This window comes from Acromyrmex echinatior, chromosome 3 (assembly GCF_024713525.1).
Source record: "Acromyrmex echinatior isolate Ae372 chromosome 3, ASM2471352v2, whole genome shotgun sequence".
In the NCBI taxonomy this organism is placed as follows: domain Eukaryota; kingdom Metazoa; phylum Arthropoda; class Insecta; order Hymenoptera; family Formicidae; genus Acromyrmex; species Acromyrmex echinatior.
Window position 1 is genome coordinate 5,028,807 of NC_141854.1, and position 18,991 is coordinate 5,047,797.

The window sequence follows — 18,991 nt, forward strand, 5'->3', positions numbered from 1 at the left end:
AAATATTTTCTATATACTAAAGATTCTATATACTATAGTACATGTGTGTACGTTATGTGTATTATATATTTCGAAAATTTTTCTCGGAGAGAACGTTTTGAAATGTACTCTAAGTTGAGAAATAGAAATTCAAAAAACGTGACATTGAATTTTATTACCTTGACGGGAAAATAAATTTATCTTCAAGTATTCTGTGTTTAATTAAAATCACTAGGTCAATCAAGCTTACATATTTATTTACAATGTATTTTATATTACAGCATGATGGAGTCATGATATATAAGTGTTACAGTTATAGCTGACGTATGACTAGATTAAACAATATCAAAAAATACAAACAAGAAATATATATCAGTCTGAGTTTGCATGGTGTTTGCGATGGGTGGCTGAACGATTTATATATTTAAAAAAACAAGGAAAAAAGGATACTGAATCAATTAGTATGCTACTTATGATAGACACTTAGGCAACAATAGGACGTTGACATACAACATAAATCAGGCTTAGCTTTTAGGATCAGACTTTGAATAAAATGACACATCTTCACGTTACAATTCAATGCGTTACGTTCTCAATGACTCTATAGATACGTCGAATAACAAATAGGACCAGAAATTTCGGAATATAGGTCTATATATAGTTACGTAATTGATACACATCACTGCGACGAAAGTTCTGATTTGATTCTCGATCTGTAACTCCATTTCCATTTTAACACTTTGAACGTTATGTCACACATACGTAAAAATATTTCTTCTAAAGATATATCTTGCTGGAAATTATAGAACTGAATTTATATATTAGGGTATACCATGATTTTTTCATTTAATTCTCATTCATCATTTATATGATTGACCCAAATAGCAAAATGCCAGTCAATTTAATCATGTGATTTTAAAGTAGATTCTTATTCACTGTATTCTTTTTAAGTTTTGTTTCTGCCATTACGATTTGTCAACCGTAATATAACAGAAATGTAATAGAAATGGAGTATACCTTGCTATGATATCATAATGCAAGGCTTGCTTCGATTTCTGATACATTTCTATATTAGGAATAACAATAGACTGTGCTCCCTTATTGCGAAGTTTTGTTGACATAGGCTGTGTTTCAAAACTGCTAATGCCGAAAATCTGAAAATAGTGTAACTACAGATTTTCAGCATTGGCAATGAATTTTGGAACACAGCCCTTTATATACAACACACAATTTGCAATATATGCTCTTGGCAGGTTTAACCATCTGAATGAGTGAGAAGAATACGTTTGTCCAAACGTCATAATTCCTAAGAAAATGTAGATATGATTCGTAACGATCAAAGTGTTAAGTGCATACACAGATCAATTTGAACAAAAATATATATATGAATCAATCGTCGTGAGATATAAACTGTACGGTGACATCTTCTCAATAAAGGCACTGTTATGCTTTTCGCTAAGGACTAACGTGATAATGCATTTTATAGTGACTCGTCGTATTCATACATACAAACAAGCAATATGCGACGGTTTATATTAAATTTAGCCTATGATAGATCACTCTGCAAAGCAGTTCACAAGGAATGTCGTATCTCTACGAAACAATCCGAAAAATAGGAAGCTATTGAAAAACTTTGCATTCGTTGCAAAAATGCAAAACTCATCATTATCATTAAAATTTCATTTTCATTAAAATTTAAATTGCATGTCATGTAAGTTCAATATAACTTTGCATGTTCCAAGAAAAATTTTTACGATATAACAAGAATTCTCGTCGATATTAACATGGCAAACGATTCTAAAAAATGCAACTCGTATGAGTCACGTAAAATGGCATAAAAATATTAAGACTAATTCTTTTAAGAATTGATTCTATATGGATATATATATATATGTATAAGTATGTTGCGTGAAAAAATAATCAATTGATTCTATGTGGATATAAGTATGTTGCGTGAAAAAATAATTTGCTTTTTAAAGAAATAGAGATTGTAAGCCGTACGTATGTAAGTTTATCACTTTCAGTGTCAAGAAGTAAGTATCGAAGGATAAGTAGATATGCATCATAATGATATTTAGCTAATACTTCATGATTGTAATCGTAGTCTTCAGACGGGCATTAAATATTTCTGGATGTACAAAAAAGAAATTGAGCGACGCAATAAATCCCTTAAATTTTCGTGCCAGTCCCTCATAATTTATCCAGAATAACTTAAACAATATATATGTTGTTAAATATGTTTCAACAATGAAGTCATTTGCACGGTGAAATTTATAAAAATTGTCCTTTTAATAACAATTCAGTTATGATGAATGACTGTAGGCCTTCAAAAAAGTGCATCATTGTCGAAAGAATCATGTCTTTCACGAAATTTAAAAAACATCTCTAGATAAACAAACCATGTCGCCAATTCTATCAAAATGTATGATAATACTGAAAAGATATATGTACAATTTTTATCATATATTTCTAATTATTTGCGTAGCTATCTTACACTAATTATAATTTACGTTTTTCTTCTTAAAAATCACGTAGTGTTGAATTTCTTGTTTGTTAGGAACACAAGAAACTTTTGCAAATAATAAATGCTATGAAAATAAAATAGAAGAAAAAAAGAAAGAAAAAATGAAGTATAAGAAATGTAACAGATAGAAAGACTAAAAGTGAAATAATTTAAAAATATTAATAGTTTCATAAATTTAAGAAAAATGTTTTCATGACTTTAATTAAAGAAGATGCTCATAGTTTACTGAAACATTTTTATCTCAATATATGATATCCAAGTAATCATATGATGAAGCTTTTCATATGATTGATTTTATGTAATACAAAGCTCTGCATTCTATCATAAAAAGGATGTATTTTAAAATAATATAGAACGGCAGTGTATATATATATATATATATATAATATTTCTATATAACATTATACATCTGTGAATAATGATATTCTCCTTGTTGAAACAAATTAAGACAAGTTGTTCAGATTATTATGATAATCTAGTGCCACGATATAATCTTTTTATAATAATTAAAAAATTTATAAAATATATTAGATAAAGAAAAAATTAATACTGTTATGAAAATAATATTTTGAAAATAATATTTATGAATATAATATTTTCAATTGAAAAATCTCTTTAAGCGTTAAATCGATCAATTACAAATATTAATTAAAATATTTAACAAAAAGAAGTTAAAGACAAGTTTTATCTAAAGTAATATAAATTTATTTAATTTTAGATTTATTATTTATGGTTTTGTTTTATAGGATAAATATTCATATAACTGGATTTGAATTCAATTTTATCTTATTATAGATAAACTTATGCTTGTATAATCTGTCTAAGAAAAGCGCGACAAATCATCAACGATATTTATTGTTTCGTATCATTTTACCGCTTCATACTTCATATCATTTTATCCGCTTGCTTATAAATGCCTTGGATTTTTTGCAGCCGTTTCCTGCGACATTTTCGATCCTTTCGGGTGCATGAAAAGAAAAATAGCTCAAATTTTTTTAGAGCGTATGCAGCACTCATCATTAAATATGTCGTTTTCTAGCAAAAATCAGACAATAATTAAAGACTTCGTATAATGCGTCATAGGAGAAAAAATTCTATCTACTCGTTAAAAAGTTTTTGATATAACAATTCTTAAATAAAAGTTTGTCACGCTCTTATTAAACACACTATGTGAAATTTGTAGAAAGTATGTCAAACAATAATTGACAATGACGATAATTAGACAACTTATTAATACAAAAGCGTTCTACTAATATTTTAAAAAATTTGTTAATGAAACAAATATAGTATCTTTTCATTGTTAAATTGCTAGTCAATTTAACTTGTGGCATTGTGCTGCGGTAGTTCAGTGAAGTTTGCGTTTCAAGACTGAAAAATCATTTTGACGCGCAGTTTAAAGAACTACATATGTAGTATATAAATTCACATAGAATTATACAAGCACTTAAAACCCAGTTAGACCGTTAAAAGTATTGATTCTTCTATTGATTCTTCTATTGTGTACAGTATCTTTTCAGATTCACTAATAATGAAAAGAAAAAGATTATTTTTCGATTGAAGATTCTGTGGCATCTAGATTACAATTTTAGAATAATTAAATTAATTATTTGTATATATTTTTTATGTTTTACAACATTCAATATGATAAATTATAATTGCAATTATCATATATGAATCTGTGACGTGCAAAGAAGACAAACTTTTAAACTTAATTTTAAAATCAGGAAAGAATTATCATCCACTGATGTATCTAGATTAATCATCAACAACGAAGTTGTTTTATGCATTCAAACGATTAAATATTAATCGCAATGACTTAAAAAATTATCAAATATAAAAAATTGTCACATACATACAATAAGTACTGAGCATTTCGAATGACTTTGTTTTACAAATGGTAAGAACTTTGTATTCCCACAGATATGCAGAAAACAAGAGAAAGCAACACTGAACATAAAAGAAATTAAATAAATTTAGATGAAAAGGCAAACTATAAACGGTAATATATATGGTACTACATATAGCAAATCGAAGTTAAAATAGTAATGTCAAGTTTATTTTGACAATCCTTATATGCTCAATTCGGTGCTGTATCCTTATTATCATAGGATATCTCAAATTCATTCATTTTTTTCACCTATTTAAAATAGTTTAAAAAATTTATAAAAATTTATAAATATACTTTTAATTTTGTAGAATAAATATTCAAACTTTATTTTGGAAAATAATAAAATGTAGTATAATATAATTATCGAAGAAGTCATAAAAGTCGGACAAAAATGAAATATATGAAATTTTGAAACAAAATACAAGAACTCCAAGTTCTTAAAAAAAAAATAAATAAATAAATATAATTTTCAAAGTACACAAAAATAAGTGATGCAGAATTGAATTCCGTGCTGTAGGGAAATTGATAGCTGCGTCATATCTCGATGTCTCCCTTCACAAACTTTTTTAAGACAGAATAAGAAACGCCAGATCCGTTTTGAACAGAAATCGATCGAACATGAAATACCCAGGATAATAGAGAAAGAGTTTATGTCAAGTTTGACATTACTATTTTTTATCTCACATCTTATACTAATTTATAAATTATATATAAAAATTTATAAAAACATAGGCATTATACATTCATAATATGTGATGTTACAAGTTCCACAAAAAAAAACCTGAATAAATAATTCTAAATTAGACTGACTTTTGGTACTTTCGCAATGAGTTTTCTTCCCCTTTGCGATTTGAATTTTGATGATTAAATAAATGACTTTACCAGTATCTATATTTTTTTATACAATCATTGCCCAAGTCCACCACCACTAGGTGATTATCTGGCAGCACAGCTATGCCTGAGGGACGTCGCAATTTCGAACTGTGTGAATCGATTTCGGTTAAGACATTACCTCCCCCTAACTTTAGAACTTGTATTATGCTACGACCCTTATCTGTACGAGTACCGATAATTTTGCCATCTGCGTCTACAGCTATTCCTCCGTAGATACCTTTTCCTATCACATATAAATTAGATATGCTAAAATTATCTTCGTTACACGATAAAATGTTTCCTATTTTGTATAATATGTCGCAGCAATATGTATATCTCGATTCATTTACAATATTAATATTTCAAACAAATATATAGTTATATATAAAACTTACCTTTGCCCTCAGAATATATTTCTTCGGAGAAATCTCCCTTCGCGGAAAACACTTGAATTCTGCTATCGGCAACTAAAATCTCACCGGCCGGACCAACAGTTACAGAACTGATTAGCTTGAACGTGCTTCTCTTACCAACCTGTTAATGTTTCATGATGACTATACGAAACAACTTGCAATGAAAATTTATATATGTATTTATGTAAATAAAAATTAACCTGGAATAGTATCTTGCCGTCTGAATCAAATACGAATACACAGCTTTGACCATTGTCAGCGACAAGTATGTGCCCATAACTGTTGTCCACTGCAATGTCTATGGGTTCCTAGAACATAAAAAACAACGTCACAATTAAGAAATATTTAAGTGTATTGTGCGTGTTTGCAATAAAAATTACTAACTTGAAATGCATTATGCGTGAAAGATCGGATTGTATCACCTAATGAAGTCATTTCCGTAATCTTTCGCGTTCGCCAATTCACGACTACGAGACCTTGTTGAGATATACCTATTCCCGTACAACTGCGACCCTCTAAGCCTTCATTATTTATGTGCCTTTGAAACTCCAAATCACAATTGAGTACCTGAAACAATATGAAAAGAATTAAATACTTTCTAAAATATCATGTATTCTCTATATTGTTCTAAACAAACCTTAATACGAGAATTTCCAGTATCTAAAATATAGATCATTCCCTCATCGTCCACTGTGACTGAAACAGGCTGATGAAACTCATCTTTTCCGTTACCACGTCTTCCATATGTTTTAATAGGTTCATTGTGCTCAGTCGTATCGAAAAATAGCGGATAATCTTTAATAGGTCGTTCGAACACCGACACTTTCAAAACATATCGACTTGCAGTTGGTGGCCGGAAGTAAATTTCGTAAGTTCCATTCTCCAGATCTTTCACTTCTGTCTCAATAGGAACATTCTGATTTTCTGCATGCATATTATCAGCAAGCGTCAATTCGGCGCTAATAAGATCACCACCGACATTTCGAGGATGACCATGATAATCTACCGTTTCGACTACGACGATTGTTTGTAGCTTTACTATTGCTAGATCCTTCAATCTGGCTCGGCATAAACCTGATGCAAAAGGCATATATATATATATATAAAATATGTCGTATTATAAGTATTTTTAAAGCATCTGATTCATATTACATCTTGATGTTAAATTATGTAGTTATGTTATGTATATCGGAAGAAACACACGACGCATTATAATAAATGAATAACTCTTTTTAAAGCAAGAGAACTTTACTACATTATTAATCTTTAAGATACCTGGTAATGTTGTACTAGAACGTACTCGTCCCACGTTATTCAGTGCTTGCTCTAATTGAAAGAGAGCATCGTTATGATTAAACTCAAATGTAATAAAGGCATTCTCCTTAGGTTCGCTGAGAGCGGTTGCTGCATCAAGCTGATCCGACAAGCTATTAATACGTTGAGTAATATTTCGGACCTCGACCTACAAGATTAAATCTCACTTGTAAAATGATACGCGCGAGAAGTAATGTTATATCAATATATTCTTATTACCCTGTACCTGATATTGCAATCCTTCACATTCTCTCTCCACTTTGGTTTTCTCTGCCTCAATAAGAGAATGTTGTTCTTCAAGTACGTGTTTCTTATCACGAGCAGCAGCGGTTACGGCAGCTTGCAATTCCGTGCGACGTTTCTCTATCTTTGCGATAATCTCAGCGAATTCCGTATCTACTGCGCTCAAACACTTTTCCGTAGAGGCTTCCAAACGTTGCAATTCCGTGCTCACAGAATCTTGTGCCTGTGTTAACTAAAAACGTAACTCTTAATTCAGTAAGGATCGAGCTATACATATCTCATTATGTGTGTGTGTGTGTGTGTGTGTGTGTGTGTGTGTGTGTGTGCGTGTGTGTGCGTGTGTAAATTTATATGCGTTATTTGATTACTATGCAAGTATAGTAAAACATAAAAATTAAGGAACACTATTATAAAAAATTTTATAAGATATTTTTGCAAAAAAATTTTAAAATATAAATAATATACTTATATTTCAAATGGATAAAAATATTATATATATATTTACATCAACAGACGTATAAAGCATATAAAAATAAGTATATAATATTTAAAAAATAAGAATAAAGCACATTAAACAATATATTGACTTATTAATATAAAACATAGTTAAAGACTAAAAAAGAAAAATTAGTTTTCACCTTGGATATACACTCATTAGCTTTATACAACAATATTTCGGACATTCTTTTTATCGCAATACTAAAAGGGATAATTGTATGTTCTGTGCATCCAGGTGACGTTCCTGCATGTGTCCCACTAGTACACACTGTACAGAATACTGTATCACATGTTTCACAAAATAATAATTCCTGATTTATATGAACTGAACACTTTGGGATGACCTGCAAGTAAATAGATATAATGATATTGAGACTATTTAAGAAAAAAATTTATCTGTATAACAAATTGACAATATTCTGTTCAAATATACCTCTCGTCTTTGTCGAGACATAAGGTCCAGCAATTGGTTTACGAGAAAACTTGGGGGCAGTGCAGGTACTCCTCCACGAGGAATAGTTATTAATTCTCTACAAATGGGACATCTAAATGCTCCTGTCTCTCGTGTTTGAGACGCAGCAATTCTTGTTAAACAATGTAAACATACCTATAAACAGAGATTATCAAGATATATAAGATCGAGATATATATTACATACAATATATATATATATATATAAATAATTATATTTTATTCTATAAATTATACCGTGTGTGAACATGGTAGTAATTTAGGTGTATGCTCGCTGCCATCGTAAACGCAGAGACAGGTACCACATGTTAAAAAACTCTCATTAAAGTCTTCATAATTTATACTGACTGTCTCTACGAGCATGGAGCTCATGCTGACCATCCTCTCCCCAAGCCGTGTCCTAAACAAAAAATAAAAATTATAAATTGAAGTCAACATAATTCAAATATCGTAGCACACAAAATATTCAAAAATAATATTAAATATATATATTATATATATATATATATATATATATATATACACAATGTGCAACAAGTATAATTTAAATAAAAATAAATTAAAAATATATATATGATTCATACATCATCATCATTATATAATCAATAATTTGTTTAAAAATAACTTCTTGTTTCAAGACTTGAAAAAGTTTTTGCACATGAAGATAAAAGTTTCTATAAAACATTTTACGTCAACTTATAATTATTAAGATAAACAATACATTTAAAAATTATATACATTCTGTTATTCTGTTATAATTTTAAAATATTGTTGGAAATAAACTAAAACAAAATACGTTTTTGATAACTGTACAGATCGTTCTCTCAGTGACAGTCGATCAATTGCTTTTTGCATAAGCGTGACCAAAACAATACATCACGAGGTACATCTGCCGAAAAAGGAGCACTCACTGTATAGCTAAACGCAACGCTTCCATAATGGATATATTCTAGTCGCCGCTCTAAAGTCTGCGCTCCACCATCCGCTCCACCGTCAACACGCACGTAGCCCTGTTACTCGAGTTTTCTCGGAAATCCTGAAGAATCCAACGATCACGATACATGTCGCGCTAATACATCAATTCACCCTCACTGTCTCCGGAGACAAAAGAGAAACAGATGATCCACGAAGAAACCACAACCGCGTCGTCGACGAATAACCCCGAGCGTGTTTGGCTGGATCAATTCCGAAAATCCAAATTCCTCGCAAACGAAGAGCCCTCGGAAACGCGAATCGTTTCCGAGCGAGCGACCGACGTGTTTTCTACGTTAGCGACCGCATGTCTCGTGGATATATAAATAAATCGCCGAGACGCTCGGCGACCACCGTCCACGGCGATGACGAGAGACGTGCAGAGACGTGCGCGGCTGTCTCGGGATCTCCCGATCTCGGCCCTTTGTCTACCTCCGCTTCTCGCGCTCCATTACCCGTATGAGCGGAGGGAGCGAATTCACGGACGCCACATCAAATTCCGCGCGCCGCATCACGTATCGACGGTTTTGGCGACTGATTGTTTTCGCGACAAAGAGAGGGATCCTTTGGCTGAACACTTTTTTTTTTTTTTTTTTTTGGAAGCCTCGATCGTGGTCGAGGTTTTATCGCCGCGCGTTTCGCACACACGCGGGCGCTGATCACGCGAAATCAACGGGGACGACGTCGAATCTCGGCGCGGAGCATTTTTCTCAAACAAAACACACAGACGGACGCGCAGGACAACGACAATCAGGCCAACGACAGTGGCAGCGGAGCCGCATCAGCTGCAGAGCGCTCAGCGCAGCGAGCGGCGACTCACGTTCGTGTCACAGCTGCGCGCGTTCATCGTCGGCACTCCGCCGATTCCGCGGCTCACGGCTGCAGGTCTCACTGGCTCGTGCCCTGTGGCTGCCAGCATCACCGTGGTATGTGCTGGCGTGTGCGGGCATCACGAGCACTTTCGATGTCCAGTAAACGAGAATTTTGAAAGGATTTTGAAATGGATTGAAATTGATTCAGATTTTCAGAGGTACGCATCTGTGAACGTTGAAATGAATTCTTTTTATTCCTCCTCCTCCCTCGGGGGCGAAAATTTTTCTCATTTTTATACGAATTGGAACGTTTTCCAGAAATACTCAGAAATATTCGGAAAGTTTGCACTTTCTTTCAGAATTTTTTACACAAATGAATTCTGAAATATATTCTGAAATTTCTCATCTCATAATTTAAAAAACAATTTTTTTTGATTTTTTAGATTTTATGTAACATTTTCATCAGAAATTATACTTACGAAAAAATCTTAGAAATTTTATAATTAACACGTATGAAAAATTCTGAGAAAAGATGTAGATTTTCTGAGAAATGTTCCAATTCGTATAAAAAATGTGAGAAAGTTATAAAATTATGTAGAAATTCTGAAAAATTATAGGACAAATTTTTTCACCAAAGCAACACATTTTTATTTATTTACAGAAATTACATGGAGCACATTCCTATGCCTTTGAATATAAAAAAATTTCAGTTCTTTAAGTGCAAATACTGTCCAATTCAAAATTCTGAATAGGAAATGCGATTTTTCAATCCAACTGAATCCAAAAAAAATTTTTCCATCCAATTGAATATATATATAAAAAAAGTAAAACTAGAATACTATGAAGGCTACAAAAGTATGCACTCAGATGGATTCAAATGGATTAAAATTTCAATCCATTTTAATCTATTCTCATTTATTGGTGGTTCTCATAACACAATTTGATGATTCTTACCCAGTAAACACAAACTAATAGCAATATAACATTAATATCGTATAACTTTTTACTCACAATATAATATCTCTAATGTACTCTCTAATTTTTTTTGGAGTGGAATCTCAAAGATTGAAGCCTGAGCCATTCCTGAAAAAGACTCGATTTTCAATCTATAAGAGTAAATTTATTCTAAACATTTTAGAGAATACAACGTGTATTGTATTACATTTATATTATTGAATGGGATTATATAATAATATAATTATAATATTAATGTAATATTACCGTTAATCAGTGTTTACTGATCGAGTAGCGGAGTAGCTTTGTTTCCGAAGCAACTCGAATTGTCTCAAATCATGATGACTTTTAATTTTAACGAATTATATATCGTTATGTTACAATTTAAAATAAGTGGAAGCTTCAAAGTTAAAAAAAAATAAACTAAAATTAATGTAATGCCTAACTAATTGAAACTATGTTAAGACAAACAGACTTTTACTTTAATTGGGAAGTGCGTATTCTGACAGAATACGAATTACGAGAAAATCTTACAAATGTACATTAATTTTAATCTTTTGATTTATTTTTATTCTTACTTTAGACTGCACTAGAACTTTCCTTCCTTTCGCCAAATATCAATATATCTATTTTACTTTAAATTCCTAAAAATGTACACTATAGTTCAGCTATAGAAAATTAATCTTAATTGGTTTAACTTATTCTTTATCCTTTTTTTAATTCTCTAATTAAAAAAAAAAGTGAAAATTAAGTTAAGTTAAAATTAATCTTGAGAGATTCAAATTAATTTACATTGGTAAAAATGGATATAATTTTATTCTGTGTAAAAGTATGGATGTTTGAAAACAAGTTTTTCGACGGTAATGTATATACGGTCCTGGAGATCGGTCGTAAGAGTGGGAGAGACAGCAAGCACGAGGCTGAATCACGGAGGAGAGCGTGGGAGAAATAAGCAATGTATCGCACGACGGCATAAAGAAACACGCGTACACGGCCGTGTATACCCGTGAACTCTCCACTGCGCAGCCTGAAAGGTGCAGCGACCGGTATGTTGCGCTCGTACTTGTGGATGCACGTGCGTGTGTGCGTACTGCGTGGAGTCGCATACAAATGATCTCTCGAATTCGACATTAGAGTATTAATCGTGAAGCTTCAAAATGTACTCAGACAACACAAACATTACAAAGTAAAATCAGGACGTTTGTCTGATAAGACATCTTAAAACATTTTTGCAGAACCGTTTAAGAAATGGTTAAAGATATCTTGAAGATGTCTTATGTTCTGATTTTAGACTTTGTGTTGTTGAGTAATAGTGAATTCTCTCAATTAGATGCATTTAGTGCACACTGCTATACGTTAAAGCTGTCGTACATAAAATGACGTAAAATTGTGCGTTTAATGTAAATATAAAAATGAATTGAACTATGAAATCCCCAATATATTTTATTACTGTTAAGTAAAATCTGTATTTTATAATTCGAAATATTTGCATTTTATTTGTATATAAATTTAATATGCACTTTTTAATATGCACTAATTATGCGTTCAATTGGTTCAACACTTTCTGATCTTACAAAAGAATGAATATACAATAAACAAATAAATGAATGATTAGATAAATAAATAAATGTATAAAAAGAATATAAATATATGTATATATAAAATTTTTTTAATAATAAAAAATAATATTTTTGATGTAATAAGATATCATAGACAAAGATATTATATACATATACAGAATGCTTATATAATTTAAATATGAAAGGAATATGTAATTATATTACAAATATTATAGATGCCTGTAAGAGTTCCAAAAGAGAATAAGAAAGTCGAAATAATGTTAATTTGATGCCATACCAGAATTGTTGATCGAATTTATGTCATTTTTTTATCATGATTCGATCAATATGATATTGAGTCTGTTTTTTATAGCTAAACTAGTGTGGAACTAGTTTGGAACTTAAAATGAGATAAATATATGTTTAATATTTGGCGAAAGCGAGAAAGAGAATTCTAATGTAGTTTAGTGCAGGAATAAAAAAATAAATCTATTTTATTTTGACTTTCTTATGTTCTCTCTGAGTTTTTATTATCTGAGTTTTTTTCTCTCGCGCATTACCTTGGATACGTTTCATTTGGCGCTCACAACGCTCGCGGGTACTATTTGTCTTTGTTAACATTTAAATAACAAGAATGAAATGATTCCATGAGCGTTGCGAGCGTCGATAATGTCTTCTATCTATTTATTTAATTTTAATGAATTTTAACTCGTGTAAGGGATTTTCCTTTTGAGCATCCGTAAAGAGTACTTGAGTGCGAATTTTTGCGCCAGGCGTTTTTAATATTTTATATCTTCTGAAAGTTAAACACGAAATTAAAATAAAATCTAGGTTTTTCAATGTAAAATTTTCTAATCAATCGATTGATAATATTGAATTTTCAAAAAACAAAACATTATTCATTCAAAACTGCGTGTTAAGCAAAACTAATTTCCTTAAATACCTATAAGTTGGAAATTTTGCTAGTGCGAATTTACGCTCAGATGTTATTTAAGGGTTAATAGTATATTTGATACGTGATGATTTCACTTTTTAACAATTTACGATGACGACTTCAAATATTTTAATTATTCAATTCTTATTCGATTACGATAGATGAAAGATTTGATCTGAACTTTACAATTATTTCATTTTTTAATATACGCACTGAAGATACAAGTCAAAATGCAATTCAATTTGTTCCTAGATATTAATATTGTTAAATATATACACAATAATAATTTCCACACCAAAGACTGCATTGATTCTTACAGGCTTTTCTATAATATTTGTTTTATGATTCTCAGAGCCTTATTTATATTAAATTTAATTATATTACGTTTGTACAAATATATATCGTAAAAAATATATAATAGAGATATATTTATAATAGATATATTTTATAATAGATAAAAGATATAAGATATACGTGATACTCACATGAAAGGACAGCAGCTCATGAAGCTTTCTTTGATAATAACAAATCTCTCTAATTACTTCCGCAAGAACTGAATTGTTGTCAGCCAAGAATGACACTTTACGCGGTCATAACACTTTCTTTCATTTCCCTTTTATGAATAAAGCTCACACCATATTGATCCCTCGATGTTTAAAAATATCCGTAGCAGCCACCTGTCTGATGCACAAGATAAAATTTATGTCGCACTTGTCAAAACGATATTGCTGCGTCAATTAGTTACGTGACATTTTTTTATATCCGTCGCGAAGGGATCTTGATAAGTGTCGTAAAAATAACTTGAAGTATTTTTAACGCGCTTTTATCATTTTATTAACGAGTCATGGCTGTTAAGCGCTTAATAAAACAACGCACATACGGAATTTCACTAGATACAATCTTTCTTCCTTGCAGACGTGCACATCCGTTGATTCATTAAAGGAATCTCTTCAATGTCCCATTCGAGATCGATACCTGCTCTCACGTGCGCAGAAGAAACGTAAACAGTGTCGCGAGCGCGTATAAACACAGCGAGCAGAAAGCGCCGTCGTGTCGCGTACTGAGAAACCATATCAACGTGATATCAAAGTACAAGAGATATTACAAGAGACAGCTATCTCGCTGGCGATGCGTTCGTCGCGGTGCATTAACCCCTCGCCCAGAATCAATGATCGGCGGAAATCTGCGAGTATTTGGACAAACGTCACGTTTTGACGCCTCTTCGAATTTCACCTATTCGAACGAGGATCTCGAATGTACACCTTTTATCTTTCACTTTAATTGTTTCACAATTTTCAAATCTACGAAACGGAGAAAAATTGCCAAAAGTATATAAAGTAAATGTCCCAGACTGTATCTGTGTCGCGGACACTTAAATAAAATTTATTATTAATCTCAAATGCTACTTTTGTTACGATATATTATACAAAGATTACAATTGTAAATTATAATATTATATTTAAAAAAGTATTTGAGATTAATAATGATATAAATGAAGTTTAATGTAAATGTCCGGACATACATATGTACATGTTCGGTCACAGGGATGTTTACCTTACTTGCAATAAGACTTTTGCAAGAGGAAGGAAATGAATGTGAAAGTAAACACACACGAGTGAAAAATATTCGATCAAGGCGATACTTCGCGCCTAATAATATTTCTCGTGAATTTCCAGTTCAAGTAAACTGTGTAAAATGAACGTGAGAACCTGAGATCAACATTCACGAACGCTTGCAACGCAATATGTATGTATTAGTGTTATTATTCACGTAATAGCTCTCGAAGGTATTTCGACGCGCAGTTTCGCGCGCGCGGACAAAAATCCAAATATCTCTTACCGAGCGACGAGACGTAAAACGGAACGTAAGACCGCACGACGGCTTAAGCAGACTTAAGCGAGTCTGTGTTATTCTGTGGGAGGCTGTTGCCAAGTAGAAGACGTCGCCGGATACTCACTTATAGATCCCGGGGAAGTTTCCTTCTGCGACGCTACATCACCCGCGGCTGCCCGCGACGGGATGGATGGATGGATGGGGCGAGGAAGTCACAGGAGGCGCCGCTCCGACGGGGACATGATAATCACCCTTCGCGTTTCCCTCGGGGACGGTGCAAGGACGAGGAGCGAGTATCGATCTCTCGCGCTGCAGCAGGTGTCACACGGCACCAGCTGTCGTGCTTCGCACTGCAAAGGCAGCAACCACGGCGACGGCGATGACGGTGACGGCGACGGTGACGGCGACGGCGACGGCGACGGCGAGGAGAGAAAGAGAGGGGTTCTCCGCGCACGGGGGAAACGAAGCGGGGATGAAAACACACCCTCAGGAGCACGGATCGCGCGCACGCGCGCGCGTCACGCTATTTGGGTCACGCGGCGCGGCGCGCGATTTATTCGACTCCGGCTCGAGGTTCTCGAGACTCTCGAGAGTACGGTTCGCGACTTGGACTTGGATCTTGGGTTGCCGACGATGATCCGGGTGCACGAGTACTTCCGTGTCCTGGACGCCGGTCATGTAACTTCGAACAGAATTTATCATTTTCTGTTCATTCTGATTAATCACACAACGAATACAGGTCGATTAATCCGGGAATGATCACCTGAAGTATTTTTATACATCCCAGCTGCGAAAAAATGTGAATTATTGTAAAATATTGTTTTCTCTATCTATTATAGAAATTTAATATTGAAAAATAATGATTAATCACTTACTAAAAGCATTGTTCAGAGTTTTTAATACTCAGAATAAATAATTTCCAGTATTAAACTGGATTTTTATAAGCGATATTTTATATATTTTCCTTTTTTTAATAACTACTCTTTGCGAACTTTTAAATATGTAATTCCATCGAAAACCCGCAATGGAAAAGCGTTATATTCATTAAAGTTTTTTAAAGTCTTTATTTTTTATACTGTCGTAATAAGTTATTTAACGTGCATATTTCCGTTTAACATTAGTTCCTAGTTACTAATTTTTAGGAAACCAATTAAATTCACATCCATGATAATATTCTCAAATACTAATAAATCGGAAAATAAGTCGAATATATCGATAATGTACAATATGTTATTAAGAATATTGATTTTAATTGGAGTATAAAAACACTTTAGATAATCGTAAAAAAAAATTAGGTGACTATTCCCGGGTTTAATGTACCGATGACGCAACTGTCGCATCATTTACTACTACAAGAAGCCACTGACGCGATGTCATTAATATATTACTATATGTTAAGCTTTGTTATTCATTGGCTTCTATTATATAAGAACGCCATTGTTTGGCTATTAAGAGAAGTTAGGTGCTCTTATATCAGCGGTTTTTTGTTTTTACTTTAAAATACGTTAAACTAAATTGTATAAGCAAAATCCATTAATGACTTCCAATGAACTTGTCATTGAAAATGTTGTTGGCAATAAAAATATCAAAGAGTTACATGAACGTGTGAAATTGAGTTTGAGTTTTTCACATTTTTTTTTTAGGAAAAAATTACATAATTACTCTACCCTGATCAGTTTTCCTAAATCCCTTTTTTCGAATGGATATAATGACGAAAAGTTCATTCAAAGGAGAGGATATTTTGTTTAGTTTAGAGAAAATAACAGTTTTTATATTTGGGAAAAAACGATGAGCAAAAAATCGTTTCTTATTTGCAAAAACTCAAACGAGTAAAAAAATTTTAAGGTTTTTTTTAAGTAATGATATTCGCAGCCTAATCTTATATTTAAGATTGTCTTAAATATGATCTCGAAATACAATTGACTGAATGAAGTATTAAGATCATTTCAGATTGTGAGATCAGACTTCGACCGGTTTTCTAGCGAAAGTAAAAGAGTATCTACAGTAGAGCAGTAAGCCTTAAGTCGTAAAAAATTGGTCAATCATATTTGATTATTCTCCTCACACTCGACAGTGATTAATCAATTTCTTACGGTTTGTTCTATTATAGACACCGCGTGTCAGTCGAATGTAAGGGAAGAGATTAAGATGATGTTAAAATAAAAACAAACTGAATAAATACTCTAATAAAAATAAAAATTAAAGTTAAATATAAAGGGGAAATAACAGAATCGTAAACAAAGCTTCTAGGAAACAAAATTGAGACAATGAAATGTAAAAAAGAGCGTAAACACTTCGTTTACATTCTATTGTCTCAATTTTCGTTTCCTAAAAGCATCGTTTACGCTTTTGTTACTTCCCCTTTATATTTGACTTACACTTTAATTTTTATTTTTACTACAGTATTCCGGTCATATTTTAAAATCATCTTAAGTAACGACTCAAGATGCTAACACGATTCTGTGATTGACTTACATCTCTTAAGATGTCATAAATCACAGAACTGTATTAACATCTTAAGAAATTAAGACTATACTTAAAACAATCTTAAATATCATGTTTAACTATTAGTATCAATCTTAAAAATAAGACCAGATTACTATCCTAAACAAAATAGTTAAATTAATAGCGCAAATGGTGAAACAATTTACTTTGCAATGTCGCTACGTCTTCAGTAAATGCACAACTATCTGTTGTAACTTTATGTTTAAATGATGTATTATAGATTTATAAATGGAGGCATGATTTATGATTTTTACCAATAACAAGCAATTCCAAATTTTGTAGTAGCATTCACGATACTTGCCAGGATCTCCTCAATTCTCCAAAAAGAATCCCACATCGGATCCTCTTCTAATTTTTGAGAATGAATACCGGTACGTCTCAAGCTGATCATCTTCAATATTGGAAGAATATTGGTGTGTGTGCAAACAATTGATTACAATAAGGCGCGAGACGTTCGATGGAAGTGTTATTGCGAAACGCATCCTTTGCCTAGAATGGCCTAGATTCTCAAAAGATCTCGAAGAGATATTGCGAGAGTCTGATCGCGCGTCGATCTTCTTCACTGTCCACGACAACGATGTTCCGCCGATCGACCGGATCGCCAATTTTGCGCTTTCTCTGTCTCCACCCTCGACTTTATTCCGCGCGCGAAAGCCACCACCTGCTGGCACAGTTACGTGCTACGACGTTTTTACCTTAAAGCAACGTTGAATACACGCTCGAGCATGCGCCCCTGGAAATGGGTCATTAGGAGCTTGACCGAAATCTTCGGCCAGGATTTCGCGCTAGTTCCTTAAACTCACCGATCGTTAATCAACGAGAAACGGCGCGTGACTTGCGCGTTTTGCACAGTGTTGGAAGACAATCCTCGCGATCCTTTTCGTCAAATAAAAGGTCGACTTAAAATTACTTTCGCATTTACTCTAAATAACGAAAGAAATAATCGTTTGACAATTACTATGGAAAAAAAATTAAATATTTCATACAAATTTTTGTTAAGATAACATTTAAAATTTTTATATATATTTATACATAAATAATACTTTTATCAAATCTCTTCTATTGCAATAAATAATTAATTATATGATTTATATATACCACAAATTTTTTTTTAAATCCTTGCTAAATACATGTAGAATTATAAACATTTTAATACATTTTTATACATTTGCACGCATTTTAAAGTTTGTTTTAAGTGCATGCTTCTTGTCAAAATATC

The 18,991-nt window shown here is 32.5% G+C and overlaps 1 protein-coding gene across 5 annotated transcripts; it reads right to left on the reverse strand.

Moving 5' to 3' along the window:
- Positions 1-219: 219 nt before the first annotated feature.
- LOC105143023 (tripartite motif-containing protein 2) lies at positions 220-18,659 on the reverse strand. 5 transcript variants are annotated; one of them, XM_087403853.1, is made up of 14 exons: positions 18,074-18,652; positions 15,392-16,054; positions 13,920-14,115; positions 9,115-10,213; positions 8,441-8,603; positions 8,166-8,339; positions 7,873-8,076; positions 7,218-7,466; positions 6,953-7,139; positions 6,315-6,751; positions 6,062-6,244; positions 5,878-5,985; positions 5,660-5,798; positions 220-5,508 (listed from the first exon to the last, which is right to left on the reverse strand). In XM_087403853.1, exons 4-14 carry the CDS (start codon positions 9,138-9,140, stop codon positions 5,270-5,272), a joined length of 2,109 nt encoding a protein of 702 aa, XP_087259979.1. In that variant the 5' UTR covers positions 9,141-10,213; positions 13,920-14,115; positions 15,392-16,054; positions 18,074-18,652; the 3' UTR covers positions 220-5,269. The 5 variants fall into 5 exon arrangements, with proteins under 5 accessions (XP_087259979.1, XP_087259980.1, XP_087259978.1 ...); XM_087403854.1 differs by having other exon boundaries at positions 13,920-14,111; positions 15,392-18,658; XM_087403852.1 differs by having other exon boundaries at positions 9,115-13,296; positions 15,392-18,658.
- Positions 18,660-18,991: the final 332 nt, after the last annotated feature.

What these genes read in the sequence shown, in the direction of transcription:
- LOC105143023 (XM_087403854.1), bottom strand. Translation starts at nt 9,140, where the DNA reads ATGGAAGCGTTGCGTTTAGCTATACA. An exon ending in TGTCTCGACAAAGACGAGAG is followed by an intron (nt 8,077 to 8,165) that starts GTATATTTGAAC and finishes ATTTACTTGCAG; the next exon opens with GTCATCCCAAAGTGTTCAGT. An exon ending in TCACGCATAATGCATTTCAA is followed by an intron (nt 5,986 to 6,061) that starts GTTAGTAATTTT and finishes TTTATGTTCTAG; the next exon opens with GAACCCATAGACATTGCAGT.